This window comes from Abramis brama (assembly GCF_963993115.1).
Source record: "Abramis brama genome assembly, chromosome: 8".
In the NCBI taxonomy this organism is placed as follows: domain Eukaryota; kingdom Metazoa; phylum Chordata; class Actinopteri; order Cypriniformes; family Leuciscidae; genus Abramis; species Abramis brama.
This window is the reverse complement of record NC_139970.1, coordinates 8092938-8111387: the sequence shown is the minus strand read 5'-3', so window position 1 is coordinate 8111387 and position 18450 is coordinate 8092938. Positions and strand designations below refer to the sequence as shown.

General features: G+C 41.5%; 1 protein-coding gene and 1 long non-coding RNA gene across 2 annotated transcripts in view; both read left to right on the top strand.

Moving 5' to 3' along the window:
• The first annotated feature begins 5360 nt into the window (after positions 1-5360).
• The window catches only part of LOC311088945 (uncharacterized protein), a 30808-nt gene continuing 17718 nt past the window's right edge, over positions 5361-18450 (top strand). The window contains exons 1-3 of the mRNA XM_084123343.1: positions 5361-5534; positions 5805-5906; positions 8466-8575. Of these exons, the coding sequence (XP_083979469.1) occupies positions 5417-5534; positions 5805-5906; positions 8466-8575 (330 nt within the window). The 5' untranslated portion in view covers positions 5361-5416. The remainder of the gene's footprint in view (positions 5535-5804; positions 5907-8465; positions 8576-18450) is intronic.
• LOC311088949 lies at positions 12652-15971 on the top strand. The gene is made up of 4 exons (XR_014607588.1): positions 12652-12774; positions 13465-13592; positions 15065-15118; positions 15902-15971. It is a non-coding gene; the product is annotated as an uncharacterized lncRNA (long non-coding RNA).

The window sequence follows — 18450 nt, the reverse complement described above, 5'->3', positions numbered from 1 at the left end:
CCTTTGTATTTGCCGCTGGTCGACAACTCGCCGCCTTCAGATGCACTCAATGGCCATCCTGCAAATATTCCAGGCCGACCTTCTCCGTAAACTGGATGAGGAAGGACCGGAAGCTATCAGCATGCCGGACTTAAGGAGCGCCACGGACCTAGCTCTTCGTGCCACTAAGTCTGCTGCACAGGCCGTAGGGCGAATCATGGCCTCTCTCACCGTTGCAGAGAGACACTCATGGTTGACGCTCTCTGAGATGTCGGAGTCAGAGCGCACTGCGTTCCTCGATGCCCCCATCTCCTCTGCCGGCCTTTTCGGATCTTCCGTCAAAGATTTCGCGGATAGATTCGCTGAGGTGCAGAAAACATCACAGGCCATGAGGCATTTCCTGCCTAAGCGCTCCAGCTCCGCAGCGGGCCGCCCGAAGCAGCCGCCTGCTCGAAGGTCTAAGCCGCAGCCTCTGCCCACTGCAGCCGCTTCGCAGCGTCGACAGGCCCGGGACCCGAGACCGCGCTCTCGCTCTACTGGCCGCCGCCCCCCCTCCGCGTGGGCCCCGGCCTAGAATCGAGATAAAGCCTGAGGCCTCAAAGTCTTCCTAGCCCGCCTAAGAAAACGACGGTGTTCAAGTCCCGCTGCGGCCCGACTTTTACCAAAACTTTTCGCTCGTTCAGTTCCAGAGAATGTGACTGTTCCAGTGTATTTTGCAGAAAACAAGCTGGTACCACAGCCCGTTTGCCTGCACACAAACGCTGTTTTTACAGCGACCCAGATAAATCCCATAAAGAGTGTATTTTCTGGTATTCCGACCACGACCGATGGTGTTATGAGTGTAGTAAAAATGCCCACGGCTCAGTGCTCATTCCTACACACAAACACAGCCCGCCAAACAGGGCTTGCACACATAAAATCGACTCATGTCGATTGTGCATTAAATGTAGTGAATGTGCCCACGTCCCAGTGCCCACAAACACTACACACTGCATGTCTCACATTTCTGTAAAAACGAAACCAGCACATGCCGGCAATGTCTTCAGTGCAGAGAATGTGCCCGCTGTCCCGCGCCCACATGCACTCACAGACATTACAAGCCCCACGGGTCTCCCCCCGCTCGCTCTCTCTCAGCAAGCCGCCGTAGAAGAGTCGAGCATGGGCAGGCTGCCCACTGTGATCAGCGCGCCCCCCCGCCTCGAATGCCGCAAACACGGCATCAATGTTACAGCATATCGAAGCTCTCCGGTCACCACCATGTCACGGGCAGAGCCCAGATCTCATTCAACCCCTAGCTATTCATGCAAATGCGTGGGCAAAGCTTCCCGGGGTATCAGAATGGGTGCTGAACATTATAAAGAGAGGTTACTCGCTACAGTTTGCTCGACGCCCTCGCCGTTACGCGGCACGAGTCGAAACTACGGTAAAGAAGGAAGTAGCACATCTAATTTGAGCCGAAATAGCAACACTGTTGAGCAAAGGGGCCATAGAGCCTCTATCTCAAGCTCAGAGCGAAGGGGGTCTATACAGCAGATATTTTCTGGTTCCGAAAAAAGACGGGGGTCTCAGACCCATTCTAGATCTAAGGCAGCTGAACAAAGTGCTTCTAAAATGCCGGTTCAGAATGCTCACGACCAGGAAAAACCTCTTGCAAATTCGCCAAGGGGACTGGTTTATGTCAATAGATCTAAAGGACACGTATTTTCAAATACAAATAGTGTCACATCACAGGCGATTCTTGAGATTCGCCTTCGAGGGCCAGGCATATCAATACACTGTCCTGCCTTTCGGCCTGTCCCTAGCACCCCGTACATTTACGATGTGCATGGACGCGGCGCTTGCACCCCTGAAACTTCGGGGCATGCGAGTTTTGAACTATCTGGACGATTGGTTGATTCTAGCTCAATCACGTTCGGAGCTCATAGAACACAGGACTGTATTTCTCGAGCATCTCGAGAATCTAGGTCTCAAAGTCAATTGGGCAAAGAGTTCACTGTTCCCCAGTCAGAGGATATCTTTTCTGGGCACAGAACTGGACTCGCTGTCTATGACAGCGCAACTATCGCCACAGCGCAGAATGAATATTCAGCGCACGACGAGATCCTTCCGCTGCGGCACTACAGTCCTGCTCAGAGAGTTTCAGAAAATGCTGGTTCTCATGGCCTCAGCATCATCAGTACTCCAGTTGGATCTGCTTTGCATGCGCCCACTGCAGTTCTGGCTAAAAGCGTGAGTACCGCGTCGAGCGTGGACCTCTGGTCTTTTTCGCCTCAAGGTCGATCGAGAATGCGTCTCAGCTCTGAAACCTTGGAGAGCGACCGACTGGTACCGGTCAGGTGTAAACCTGGGGACTTCCTCGAGTGTGAAGATGGTGTCTACGGATCCCTCCACCTCGGGATGGGGAGCGCTGCTCGAGGACAGACCGTTCTTCGGCCAGTGGTCAGAACGGGAAAAGCTTCTGCACATAAACTGCCTAGAGATGATCGCAGTCGACTATGCGCTGAGGCGTTTTTGTCCCCAGATAAAAGGACACCACGTCTTGGTCTGTTCAGACAACATGTCAGTGGTGGCCTATATAAATCGCCAGGGAGGTATCAGATCCCAAAACCTTTACAGGCTGACGGAGCGCCTCCTGGTCTGGGCACAGCACAATCTGCGCTCGCTGAGGGCAGTGCATGTGCCAGGTCACCTGAATGTTGGACCAGACAGACTGTCCAGAAACAATGTTCCGGCAGGGGAATGGTCTCTACACCCACAGACAGTCCAGCTGCTGTGGAAGACTTTCGGCAGAGCGGAGGTAGACCTGTTTGCGTCTCAAGAAAACGCTCACTGTCCGGAGTTTTTCTCCAAGAGCAGGGACGCGCTGGCCCACGTCTGGCCCCACCGTCCGCTCTATGCTTTTCCCCCCGTCACGCTCATGCCTCAGGTGCTAGAGCGAATCAGGGAAAACGGATGCTCAGTGCTGCTTGTGGCTCCGCTCTGGAAAAACCAGACCTGGTTCCCTGTTCTGATGCAGACACTGCCCCGTGGCCGATACCGGTGAGGAGGGATCTCCTCTCTCAGGCCAGGGGCTCGACCTCGCCCGGAGCTCTGGTCCCTGCATGCATGGACCATCAATGGGTACCTGCTAACCTCCCGGTGGAAGTGTTAAACACAATCACGCAGGCTAGGGCCCCGTCTACTAGACAGCTCTATTCCTCGAAATGGTCTGTGTTCTCTAGCTGGTGCACAGCCCGTGGCATATCACCCCCGGACTGTGGGGTGGCGGAGGTTCTCTCCTTCCTGCAAGAGCTGCTGGATAGGGGCAGAACCCCATCCACGCTCAAGGTCTACGTGGCGGCCATAGCAGCGTTTACTAAACCAACGCTTGGCCAGTCACTTGGAAGGAATGATTTGGTCATCCGCTTCCTTAGAGGAGCTAAGAGCCTGAATCCTCCCAGACCTCCATCAGTTCCCATGTGGGACCTTTCTACGGTTCTGGAGGCCATGAAAGGTGCCCCATTCGAGCCAATACAATCTATAGACATCAAACATTTGTCTTTCAAGACAGTGTTTCTTCTGGCTCTCGCTTCAGTAAAGCGTATAGGGGACTTGCAAGCGCTCTCAGTGAGCGCGTCGTGTATGGAATTTGGGCCAAATGACTTGAAAATCATACTCAAGCCAAGACACGGGTACGTTCCTAAATCCCTCAACACACCGTTTAGGGCACAGGTGATTTCCCTGTCCGCCCTGCCGGTCTCTAATGAGGAAAGGGACGCGAGCTTCCTTTGCCCGGTTAGGGCATTAAGGGCTTATGTGTCTCGCTCGGCTGTCTTCAGACAGACAGAGCAGCTCTTTGTTTCATTCAGTGGACGTCCTAAGGGACTAGCTGCGTCAAAACAGAGTCTATCCAGGTGGATAGTTGATGCTATAGCGCTGGCTTACACTTCTAAGGGCCTGCAGTGCCTGTTAGGTGTCAGAGCGCACTCCACGAGAGGCATGGCCTCATCGTGGGCCTAGTCTAGTGGGATTGCCTTGCAAGATATCTGTATGGCGGCAGGCTGGGCCTTCCCGTCTACTTTTATAAGGTTTTATAACCTAGAGGTTCCCGCCCTGCAGGCTAAGCTGCTTTCGGTCTAGTAAATCAGTATTGCCTGCCCCGTGGTTATCGGCTCAGAATACTGAAACTGCTTGAGCATCGCTCGCTGATCGATTAAACTGCTCTATGGGCAGTGTGTAAGACCCATAGTATTCATCAGTCCAGGCCGAGTTTGCTTCGCCCTGGCTGTGTGGATCACTATTGATACAATATGCCTCAATAGGGCGCTACTTATTACGGGAATGATGCTACTTTAGCCCCTCCTTCCCGGACTCTCTGCGATTCCCTGGCGATTTTGCACTGTATGAGCCCCGGGCACCTGCCCTTGGGACTTTGGTGTTGGATCTCAGCATGCACAGCGTTTTACACTGTGTTCCCAATAGCATAAGATATTCCGCAGTACGAGATAACCTCTCGTAAGAGAACATACTCGGTTACTAACGTAACCTCGGTTCTCTCTAGAAGAGGGAACGAGTACTGCGTATCTTTGCCGTGCCTGCAACATGCTCTGGTTCGCTTCGGCGATGAAAAAGCTGATTATTCAGCCTGTCGAGCTATATTTATAGGCCCTGGCCACGCCCGTTTCAGCGGGACATGACGCATTGGACGCATTATGCATTGACGCATTGGATCTGACGTCACGAGGGCTTCTCTCGATAGGCTGCTGCAGTTGCCGCAGAGCAGCCAATAGGCGCGCGAGCCATCTTGCCTATGTCTGCATGCTGCCGCAACGCGTTTTACATTAATACAAAATTAAGGATAATTTTTTGGCTTCAATATCTCGCGGAAAAGAGATTTCCCCATAGTGTAAGATATTATGCAGTACTCGTTCCTCTTCTAGAGAGAACCGAGGTTACGTTAGTAACCGAGTACGATCTAATTTAGGATATTCCCAAAAGGGACATTTTGTCAAATTTATCTGACTTCTGGGGCTAAACCTGACCCCCAGATGATAGCTAAAAGTCACTATTATATTATAATAGTAGTAGTTGTAATATTAGTAGTAATAATGTTATCACTATTTATAATTCGTTCAATTTAAAACAGCTGTTTTCTATGTGAATATATTGTAAACTGTAATTTATTCCTGTGATCAAAGCTGAATTTTCTGCATCATTACTCCAGTCTTCAGCAAAAGCAGTTCATGCTTAACCTGCTACTGTAGCCAACACAGCACAACATAACACAACTTCCTTTTTCTTGACAAACTCATTGGAACAATTTCCACTGCATCTCTTTTGTCAGATGATGTATGTTTCGATGAGCCAGCATATGTTTTTTTTTTTTTTTTTTTCATTGGTTTTGTTTTTTCAACTGCCACCCAGGCTGTGTAGAGGTCAGTGTGTGGTGGAGTGACTGATGGAGACAGAAGTGGACACCATTGAAGGTCAGGACTCTGTATTCAGCCAGGCAAACCCTCTTCATGACAACAACATGAAGCTCTTTAAGGCCGGGCGCTACGACTTCCAGCACAGTGGTGAGTCTAGGGCAGACTGACACTGTTCACATTCAAAAATGCTTTAAAATGTTGTGTGTTTCTGGAATGCTTCATTCTGATCAATCATGACATTCAGTGGTCTGATATTTCATAATATTGATTGACTGTTGTTGGTCATGGAAATGCTGTGTATTGTAATTTAAAATAGCACTAATTTAATTTCCCTCATATCATATCACTTATAATGGACTTATGAAATCAGTTTTCTGTAGTTTCTGTAGTTCCAGAGTTCTGCATTGCTTGTTACAGAGCCGACGCCGAAGAAGCCAGGGAAGAGATGTCACTGTATTCCTGTTCTCATAGTGTTTCTCCTGCTGCTGATTGCACTGAATTCTGTGCTGGCCTATAAAGGTAAGATGGAACTGAAATAAATTCACATTTAAAAATTATAACTTTATAAATGTCCTTGCATTATATACAAAATGTCAAACCAAGTGGCATTGATTTTAAACCAAGCAAGTTTTAGGGTTTAAATAATTACATTATAAATAAACTTAAAATGAAGAAGCATTGTGACCTTTTGTAGTTGTCAGATGTCAATGGATCATGGTAGAGCCAGACCGATATATCGGCGGGCCGATATTATCGGCCGATATTAGGCATTTTCCAAACTATCGGTATCGGCATTTATAACGGCCGATAAATGAATATTTAAAAAATAAAATAAAAGCGGATGAAACACCCTGCAACCATGTTATGAGTGTTGGCGCTGCATAGTTTGTCCACCAGAGCGCACTCTACAAGGAAGACTGCTAACATCAATGAGCTTGGAAATCACAACGAACTTATTCTGCCTAAATAAAGTAATGATTACTGTATTTATAACTAGCATATCTGTAGTTCCAGTCCCTGCATTGTAAAACGTAAGTTAGGCACGCGAGGAGTGAACATTTAGACATAGAGAAAAAGTATCAAACATAGCCTGTGCATAAAAGTTAGCTTTGTGCGTTGCTGACTTTGTTTAGCCGCAGCATTAAAGGACAATTCCGGTGAAAAATGAACCTAGGGGTAATTAACACATGGTTACCGAGTCGATCGTTCCCTGGGATGCGTTTTCATGAAAATCGAATGTAAAGAGTTTTAAAAGAGTAAGTAAAAGTAAATCGCTAGTTAATGCCACTAACTCAAAATGCTCAAAATAGCCTCACACTAACACGGTAGCATAATGAGGGTCCCTACATACAAACCGAAGCATTGAGAACTTTGTAAGTGTACAGACAGTTTAATAAGAAGATACTTTATAAAGACAGTACATTACGCGTTTCAGGCATTCGTCATCTTGGAAAACAGTCTCGACTAATCGAGTAACGAACGCCGTGCTAAGTGAGCTGGTCGATAGGAAATACGTTTGTGAAATCTAACTTAGCACGGCGTTCGTGGCTCGACTAGTTTTCCAAGATGACGAATGCCTGAAACGCGTAATGTACTGTCTTTATAATGTATCTTCTTATTAAACTGTCTGTACACTTACAAAGTTCTCAATGCTTCGGTTTGTATGTAGGGACCCTCATTATGCTACCGTGTTAGTGTGAGGCTATTTTGAGCCTTGTTAGTGGCATTAACTAGCGATTTACTTTTACTTACTCTGTGCCCCATATACTAGTGTTATAAGCTAATCTGTTTTTAGAGATGGCTAAAACTCTTTACATTCGATTTTCATGAAAACGCATCCCAGGGAACGATCGACTCTGTGTTAATTACCCCTAGGTTCATTTTTCACCGGAATTGTCCTTTAACGAGTCACATAATGTATTTAGTACATCACTAAGTCGTAGATTTTAGAAGGCAGGCAGCAAATGATGATTGAAAATGGTTTGTTGTAGCTTGATGGAATAGATGGATAAAATTAGGAGTGACCTTCGTCTTGTTTAATAATAATACAAATGATGATGACAATAATAATATCATCATCATTGATTTTTTTTTAATTATTACTGTCAATATTAATAATAATAGTTGATTTTTTTTTTGTTCAAAGGACTTTAAGTTTCATATCTTAAGTTTGTATTTTTAATATACATTATATTTATCAGAACTTTAATATATTCTGTTCTGTTGTGACAATAAAGTTAATTTTAAAAAAAAAAAGTTTATTTTTAAACTGCATTATCATATTATTTTAGTAAGGCTGAGGAATCTTAAATAACTACAAATAACTAATGTTAGGGAAAATCTGTTCATGTTTTGTTACACGTTTCTGGATTTTTAAAAAAAATATATATCGGCCGATATATCGGAATATCGGATTTTGAAATCCCCAAATATTTGTATCGGTATCGGCCTTAAAAATCCTTTATCGGTCGGGCTCTAGATCATGGTGATAGTTAAAGTGATTTCTACACCTGTGGTTTCTCTGATATGACTCTGACTTAAAAAATGCACTAATAATCACCAAAACACCAGCTGATTAAAACTTAATAAGCAAAAATTATGAAGAAAAGGAAATGTATTGAAGAGAAAAGCTATATTCCTTTACAGATGTCACCGATATTTTGTTGTATTATGCAATTAAATTTGTATATTTTTAGTTGTAGCCTTAAGGTGCAGTCACATTCACCATTGCTTGGTGAAATTTCATGGGCAAAACTCATTCTAATAGGAATCCGTGCATTCGGGTGCAAAAAAACCCCTTTACGCAGATTTCAATGCTTTTCAAGATGGTCACTTGAATTCACCACACTGACCAATAGAAAGCTGCTTGGTGTGAAAGTGAATTCTGTGTGAGCTGAGCTTTATACATCGCTCCACTATTAACAATAACTGACCATTTTTATCTAATGTGATTGCACCTTACAGTAAGTGTCCAACACTTTTTGTGAACATGAATATTTCACGGCATCATGTAAGCTATCACCTTGTTTCTGTTGTTCCATGATTTAATCTGCTTTGTATGATGTGTATTGTATGCAGTCTTCACTCTGGAGGCATGGGCTCACACTCACTGTACAACAGCTGAAGCCAGATCAGAGGAACTCCAGTCTGCTGAAGGACTCAAGCTGGGCAGCTCCAGCTCAGATGAGGTATATACACACACTTCACACCGTCATTCATGTTGTGCCATACAAACACATACTCGTATTAGGCCTGTTTTAAGTGTGTCAGAGCTGAAGGGGTGTGTGTGTGGTGTGTGTGTGTGTGTTTGTTTTTGTGGTTTACGAGGACTTTTGACCTGAATACGCACCGCATTATGGGGACATTTGGGTTTATGAGGACAGGAACCATGTCCTCATAAATCCGACAGTGTAGATGTCATTTACTACATCCCAGAAGCTCGCTCTCAAAAAAAAAAAAAAAAAACTTAAATTTTACCATATACAGTGTATCCCTGATTTCGAGGGTGCGCTCCTGGAGCCAGGTCCTGGTATTATATACAAAAATTTGCATCTTATTCACAACTGTATGCTTTGGGGCCTGTGATTTGACAGATTGGTACCAGGAGGGCAATGTTTCAGAAAACACTGAAGCTTCCCCGGGTGCCGCCATTGATTAGCAGACCCCCACCTGCTGTTAGCAATTCCATTGACTCCCATTCATTTTGGCGTCACTTTGACAGCGAATAACTTTACATCTGAGGCGTTTAAAGACTCCATTTGTCCATTATTTATTTCTGAAGAAACACGAAAATGTATAAAAGGCTCCATTACCTTGTATCTTACATTATGGCCCTGTAGAAGCAGTTTTTGTAAAAATAGGCTAACGATTGCGTCATAACCACGCGACTCTCTGTCGCGCAGTAGATAAATTACCGTATAGACAGGAGGAGAAGCTCGCGGGCAATCAGGGGGACGTGGAGACAAAAAAAATCCACACATGCGTTTTACATTTAATATGAGGGAAATAGACTACACATGCGTGCGTTACAGACGTGACACAAAAAATCTTTAACTTTTAGGTGGCAAAATATATTTTTTTTAATTCTATGAATTACACTGCACAAACCAAAAGTAATAGCCTACTACCCACCGGATGAAGAAGGGTTGGCTCTCCACAGAACTTTTTCCGAACTATTTTTCGTGTTCGCATTTATGAGGAAAAAACAATGTTACGGATATGACAGTTCTCCGTTATGGAGGTGACCTCTCTGAAAGCGGCACTAAAAGACTGCTTTAAAACTTTCACAGAGACCTCAAATAGGCATTTAAAACAACAAATATTAAGGATTGGCATATCAAGTAAAATAATATTCGATGATTGTTTGAAAATCGTCTCCCCCCACCATGGCCGCGGGAACTAGGGGTGCTGAGGGTGCTGCAGCACCCCCTGACGACAGCTGTTTCACTACATTGGAATTTAAGATGACATGACTTTTAAATAACTTTTTGTTTTTCAACCTGTTTTTTAAGAAGTTTTTATATGTTGTCGAATAGGGTTTTATGACTAAAAGAAATGAATATATCATAAGGCAATAAGCCGATCTCGCATGGAGTGAGTGACGTGACACTCATTTAATGCATTGTGAAAAAACTAAATATAGAGGTATTAATTAAAGCATTCATCGGCATTAGGGGCTGTTCACACAGAACGTCAACCATTCCACTCTGCTACTTTTCCATTGTTTTTCAGTGTGAAAGCACTAGCCTACTCGTGTTTAACTATTGTGCTCGCGTCTCGCGCATGACACAGCATTCTCAAAACGCAGCACTCAAGTTAAAATAAGTTCAACTAAAATGCGCCTCGAGACCTTGCGTTTCCCCCGTTCCACTGCCCTCGTTTGGCGTCTTGCATTTTCGCTTTGAAAGATTATGTTTCTGTGTGACCCGGCACTCCTGAGTGAGTATACAGATTTGTGTGCTGTGCTTTTTAAAATGTATCATGACTTCTGAGCGTTCTCACAACTCTGTACTCATTCATTTGTATGTTCATCTTTTTGTTTGGGCTGTTTAATATTAGGATTTTTTTTTTTTTAAACTCTACCATAGCACCGCCCCACCCATTAAGCCCCGCCCCCAGCACCCCCTGATAAAATATGTTCCCGCGGCTATGCCCCCTACATGCTCACCGGTAAGATGGCGTTCGCTCAAATCCCGCATTAAATTTATCTGTACTGTAGGCTATAGGCATACGTGTTGTAGACCAGTCATTAAAGAAAACGATTTAGTTTCATATTTATGTTTAAATAAAATAATTTATTTTTTTTATTTCATCTAGGCTATGTTAATTATATGAAAAGTGAAAAGCATGAGTAAGAAAATTGGGAGACGAGTGGGCAGACATGATTTTGACCACTTCATTTAGTTTGTTTTTGTATAAAACCTTTCTTTAAAGTGAATTTCGTTTTGTATTAATTGTATCTTTATTTTAATCAATGTTTTATCAACCAATTGGCTGGATTTAATAAATAAGAATAAATATAGCAGGCAATATAATCAGGACACGGAGGCGCCGGCACGTGAACTGGAGCTTGTCTCAAAAATGAACCGAAACTCAGCATATAAGCTACTTGCCTCACAGACCTGAGACATATATATAGAAAGCATGAAATGTGTAGGCTACTTTTAAAAAAAACAATTCAAAACGAAAGAAAACAGACTGCTCTCTGCTTATGCAATCAGTATGAAAAGTGCATTTCTCTCTGGCGCGTTCACTACTGCGAAGATCGCGAGTCAGCATCGTCAACTTCATCTTTGACACAGAAAACACCTGTTTATTAATAAAGAATTGAAATGTCTCCTTGCTATATTTGACATTCATAATCATTACTTTTGCCAGTTCTTTGTGACAGCTTTTAGGTGCGCTTTAGGTCCCTTACATGTTACATTAACGCGTCACCACCGCAAAAAAATCTCTCCCCCCCCCCCCCCCCCCAAAAAAAATACAAAAAATAAATATCGTTTTTTTTATCGAATTGTGGGTCAAAAATCGTGTTGCGAACCGAATCGCGGGTTTGGTGTATCGTTACAGCCCTAGCTCATATACATTTTTTTTGACAACGTAGTCAAGGCGGCAGGCGTGTGTTGCTTAGGCGGCCGCCTTAGTTCCAAAGTGCTGCGGGAAACCCTGCCTCCTACTCACACTCTTCGTCTCTGCAAGTTTCGGAAGGGAATGATTCAGATTTCTCTTGGCACAGCTACTAGAAGACAGACGGGTTGCTCACGTCACATCTACGTCGTGAAGCTCAGTTTGAGTCTGCGCAGTACGCTCAGCCATCAGGAAATGAGTGCTTCTAATTGACTTCACTTTTCTCCGTTGAATCCAATCATAGACAGTATAAGAAATGGACATAGCGACCCCATAGATTTCAACGGAGAAAAGTGAAGCACTCACTTCCTGATGGCTGAGCGTACTGCGCAGACTCAAACTGAGCTTGACGTAGATGTGACGTGAGCAACCTGTCTGACAGTTGTAAGTCTTCTAGTAGCTGTGCCAAGAGAAATCTGAATCATTCCCTTCCAAATCTTGCAGACACGGAGAGCGTGAGTAGGAGCTGTCCATGAGCTAGGAGCAGGAGCAACTTTATGACTCTCTATGGGCTTCTCCCTTGACTTTATCTGACTTTATGCCTCCACGTCCCCCTGATTGACTGCGAGCTTCTCTTCCTGTGTATACGGTAATTTCCAGAGAGTCGCGTGGTTAGCCTATCGTGACGCAATCGTTAGCCTATTTTTACAAAAACTGCTTCTACGGGGCCATAACGTAAGATACAAGGTAATGGAGCCTTTTATACATTGTCGTGTTTCTTTAGAAATAAACAATGGACAAATAGAGTCTTTAAATGCCTCAGATGTAAAGTTATTCGCTGTCAAAGTGACGCCAAAATGAATGGGAGTCAATGGATTGCTAACAGCAGGTGATGGCTTGTTAGCCGATGGCTTGTTAGCCAATGGCGGCCCCCGGGGATGGTACGCTTTCTGGATGCTGGACTACCCCCCTGAATCCAATGGGGTCGCTGTGTCCATTTCTTTACTGTCTATGATTGGTACCGGTAGGCGGGAAATCGCGAAAACAAGATGGCGCCGGTGGGAGGAGCTTCATTCAGCTTCATGTCTTTATAACAAACTACTTAATGCAAAATACTAATTATTTAAGTATTTCTGCCTGTAATTTATTAATTGTGCAGTAAATATATGATAAATAAATAAAATCCCGTTTATATTATGATAAGTATGACGTAATCAGAGATTTAGTCATTCGTCACGGTCATTTCCTGTTTGGACCGGACAGAAACTATGCACCTGAGAAGACATCTGTGGACCTGATGAAGGCAACTGTTATCTGTAAGGTAAGTTATAATGTTGTTTAATTGCTTCTCTAATAGCATGTGGGTCCGTTTGGCTTGTTTGTGCATGTCCTGTAAGCTCTTCGCTGCTCGTTTTACAGTTAGAAAGCAGCTAGCTTGTGATGCTAACGGTGCTAGCGGACTTATAGTGATTCTGTTTACAGACTGTCATGAGGGAATCAGCGATGCTTGTCATTTTAAACTCGTTTTCGATTGCACTACAATTGTAACTGCTACCTTTTCTGATCACATAAAATAGTCTAGCCATCATAATAACGCGTTGTCATGACTACAGTATGTGAAGGGGAGGGTGTTTCACCCAGTACAGTATATGCTACTGTTAATATTTCTACAGTTCTGCTTGCTTTAAACACATTAAGAAACAAATATGTGCTCTAATTACTCCTGACTATAATAAAATATACTCTGAATATTAATAAAACTGTCAGTCTGATTCAGTCTTATTAATATTGTCACTATTATTGCCTATCATTTATCAATTGTGAATGAAATTTATGAATGAATAGTTATCCTCAATTACCATATTCCTTAAATATCGTATAATAAAGTATGAAAATAACTTGAATGCTGTTTACCATAATTTATCAATTTATTTAAAACAAGCTTGTTGAATAATATGTCAAATGAAATGCAATGGTCATGATTAATGAGGGTCTTTTTCTATGAGCGCAGACACATGAGATAATGCCTGAAGTGAGTCATTGAAGGAGAAGATCAAGATCTGGAGGAGGACATACAGTTCTCACTTCAGGAGAAAGACAAAGATGAGCTCCAGGGCAGATTCAGCAATCATTATAAAGGTGAGTTCAGTGTTTCCATGCGTAAGTGACACTGTTTAATAAAGCAGTTACATTATGTGTTATTTACAGTGATGATTTTACTTGTTTTATTATTAAAGGGTAAATGTTACCCAGGGTAATAGAGCTGCACAATGTTGCAAAAAAACTTATATTGCAGTATTTATTTTTCTGCAATATATAATGCAATATGAAAACTATTTCACCAGATGACTTGAATAGCTCTATTTGGAAAGAATTAGGCTAATAATTCTCTAATGATTGGTGTGATTTTGTAGGGGTTTGCATCTGCATAGAAAATAATAAATTGCAAGCATAGATAAAAAATTGAACAAAGATATGAAATAAACAGTGCCTCATATATTCAAGGTAAGTCTAACAGCATTTAGGTATAAATGTTTACCTTATACATAACATACAATTAATCCTGGTTAAAGCTACAAAACTGAATTTTTATTTCTATTTGGTTGTTTTATTAACATAAATGACAGACAGCAGCAGTTTTATTAGGCTGTTTTCACTTTAAGAGCTAATACGCAGATCCAATATACTGTTACACATGCGTTTTTACTCTCAATTGTTCATGTTCACTTAAGGCATTTGTGACTGTATTTACGAGGATACTCGCTGAGACTGCCATTTTGCCATAATTTTGCATGAATGTATCTGTTCAAGCACAGAATGACATGAATGAGAATGGAATTGTGTTGGAGTGTGTCTGCGTGGCTCTGTGTGTGCACAGAAAACAGCACACAAGTTCAGAATTGAGTTCTCTTTTATGTCGTCTTGCACTTGAATGGTTTAAAATCGTTAAAAAGTGTTTAAACTGACAGGACTTAAAGACATGTTCAAATGATAAACTCTAACTCTATGATGGTAAACCTTGCAATTAATTCAAGAATCTTGTGTGTTTCGACCCATGGGGTTTTGATCACAGATCAACTATGATCCCTATAGCCTGCCTGACTTCACATAGGCCTATACTGCAATGTCACTACCACAGATAGGTATGAATGATAAAGCAATACATTGTGCAGCCCTACAAGTTAATGTTCATGGCTTTATTGCATCACATTACATGCATGTTCATTACAGTGTGTCGGATTGTGTGTGTCTTACACCTGTTTTATGAGGACACCGTTTTATGAGGACAGGTTCCTGATGTTTAACTTGACTGGAGAATCTCAGTGTGTTGTGTTAGTTTGACAGAATCCTGGTCTATAAGGATACAGTTTTACCGGGACACACATATGGAATATTAAGGTCGATCCTGATAACCCATAATTCACAGCTCATTGTGGCTAATACCAATATTGAAAACTATTTGTGCTTGTTCGATTAAATATATAATCATTGAAGAAGTTGGTAGAAAATAGCAACCTCTGTTGAAATTGGCTTTCAATAAGTAATACTAAAATTAGTATTTATTTGTCTTTTTTATATTTTTTTATTTGCTCTTCTTTCTTTTTTTTCAGATGATAACTGTGAAGAATCAGATGAAACCTGAAAAAGATACAGCAACTCTAAAGGTATCTAAGAAGTTAATGTAATAACTGAGTTATTCCTTAAAGAATAGAACAGAACTATTTGCCACAGTTATCAGTCACTGAATTATGATTGTGTGTGTAAGAAGTGAGTCACGATCACTTACTGTACATTTAGCACAGGCGCAATGTCTCGTGTCACTCTCATACATACACACACTTGAACTCAGGGTGCCGTCCAAATGTATCTAGTTACCAGTGTCCCAGTAAAACTAGTGTCCTCATAGACCAGGATTCTGTCAAACTAACACAACACACTGAAATTCTTCTGTCAAGTTAAACATCAGGAACATTTTCTTATGATGTCCTCATAAAACTGTGTCTTCATAGACCAGGATTCTGTCAAACTAAGACGTCACACTCAAAGTCAAACATCAGGAACATGTTCTTATGATGTCCTCATAAAACAGTGTCCTCATAAAACAGGTGTAAAGCTACACACAACCTGACACACTGTAATGAAAACACATGTAATGTTTTGCATAAAAGCCGTGAACATTACCTTGTGGTAACATTTAAATATTGAAATATTGATTTGAAAACTTGAACTATTTTGTAGTCTTGTATATTATCTCAAATCGATATTTCATGTGCAAATATTTATTGTTAGGTAGCTGTGTATCGGGACCCTGGTTATCCTGTCCATGTTTATTTTGTATTAATTACTGACTGACTGTACATTATCCCTTATATATTCCATTTATTATGCTTTTTTTAAACTCCTAGGTGAAGTGTTTCTGTGTTTAACACTTAATTTCATATTTTCAGATGAGCCATAAGAGCCAGTTGTCATCAGGCAGTGATGATTGTGCTGCTCTTACTGTGGGACTAGACAAGGTAAGTGAGAGTTGTGCTGGAAGAGAACGAGCAAACGAAGCAGAGACATCTGTGAGATCTAGTGTTCACACATTTACACCAGTGTTTCATGTCTAATGTCTCTCAGTGAGGTTGAACCCTCCACTCTCGAAATGAACTCTGTCCCAGTCAGAAGTCAGAGATGTACAGAAGGTATTGTTTTGTTTTTTCTTTCTGGAAATCAAATTAGGGATACACCGATATGAACATTTGGGCCGATTTCGATAACTGATCATATCTGATATATTAGCCGATAAATCTAAATCCAAAATTTGATATACTTTGAAAGCCTGATTAAAAAAATGAAACGCTCATCATTTAAAGCCAATGTCCCAAACACTTCAACATAAATCAAACATATACAGTACAGTAGCCTAGTTTGAACCAGTGTAAGATTCCTTAACTTTTAATATTAATTTTACATTCATATTTACAACTTTCTTTATAAAAAATTGCAACACTTTACAATAAGGTTTCATCTTGTACAGGGCGTACATGTGCTCCTAAATGAAAGAATTTAGGAGCACACAAAGAAATATAGGAGCACAGTGAAAAAAGTTGATTAAACTGGATTCATTCATATGGATTAGTTTTATGATCTTTTTATGAACGTTTTTCGAAGCATCAAAGTGGTAGTTGTGTAGGCTGTCAATGGAGGGAAAGAAATCTCTCAATTTCATCAAAAAGTTCTTCATTTGTGTTCCGAAGATGAGTGAAAGTCTTACGGGTTTGGAACGACATGATGGAGAGTAATAAATGACAGAATTTTCTATTTTGGGTGAACTAACGTTACCTGTTTAATAATTATGCAATTATTATTTTAACCTACTTCAAAATATATAACAAGAATGAACACCTCAATAAAGTATAAAGTGCTAAAAACAAAACAAATGCCTGCTTGCTTTTTTCCTTTGCAGTACTTGCAGTAGCCTATATTAAGTTACATCAAAAATGAGTTTTTGTCGTCTTCCGGTCCTCAGTGTGGACTATTTTGGTCGTAACTTCAGTTTATGCACTTGGTCTTTTGGTGGGACATAATTCAAATAAAATTTGGTGGGTTGCTAATAAAATTTTGATACTCATTTGCAAGTAGGCCTATTGATAGTGTGCAGGAGTTCATTATTTTTTTTTGCACTTGGTCTTTTGAGATAATGACTATAGGCTTCATACTGTGTTGCGTATCTAGCTCACTAAGTGTTTACTTTTTTTATGGTGTAGCGGCCTGTTTACACCTGGTCACTGCATACGTTTTTACTGATCAAAACGATTTCATGCGTTTTTACTGATCAAAACGATTCCATTTACACCTAGTCACATTGTGTGTTTTCGCAAAACTAAATCGGATCTTCTATTCCCGCGTTATATGCAGATTTAATGTAGGCCTAGTTCACGTCACCAAAATGACCAGATCAATATGATCATCATAAGCTCATTTCAAAATCAGCGATAGGAGAGAGCGACAGCAGCACTGGTAACCGTTAGCCTAATATCATTATTTTGTTTCTTTACTATTAATGAATATGATTGTTAGATGAGCGTCTACGACTTACTTTCACTTTAATTCGCGGCAGTTTGCGCGTTAGCTTGATGAATAGATCGCTCATCTGTCGTGATGCGTGTTGCAGTAGCGTCATCATATCTGGCTATAACATGACATATAGCCAATAACACGCTCTCACACGTTTATTTTTAGCACTGTTGGGAGGACTCTCTCACTTAAAATCCAGCAGTTCCCGCACATTCCCACACTATTTCAGTGATTGGCTCAATGGTTGCGAATCGTCGCTCCCATTTGAATAAAGTTAAGCACGTCATCAAATGTTCACATCACGCAGTTGCGACCCCGTCCTCTTGCTTGCTTTCCATGTGAAATCAATGCTATGCTTCGCTTCATCGCGCTGTTGTCTTCAGTGTATTGAGAACAGCCCGTCACTCGCGCACTGTGCTCGTAAATTATTTTTCAAGTTCGCACATAACTATTTTTAGGCGCAAATGCGAGTGAATTACTCGCACTGTAGAGCCCTGTTGTAAGGATTAGTTAACATGAACTAACAATTAATGAACAATACTTCTACAGGATTAATTAATCTTACTTAACGTTAATCTCAACATTTTCCAAGACATTTTAGGATCCAGTGTTGTATCTGTTAATTTAATGCACTGTGAACTAACATGAACTCACATATTTTATTAACTCACATTAAATGATATCTTAAAAGAGTTTATTTGACGTATTAGGTTTTTAGTTCTGTCTCTGTGACTTTCTCACTGCATCCAAACCTTGAAGTTGATTTAGATCTTTTTCAAAAAATATCTGTGGTATTGTGTATGCTATTTCATAAAGAAACATTTCTGCCATTTTTGCAGCGCTGTAACAACACAGAATGTGCAGAGGTTACCATACAATGTTTGTGTTTTTAACATCAGTTGACCATTTAATGCATGAATTTTCAATTGTGGGG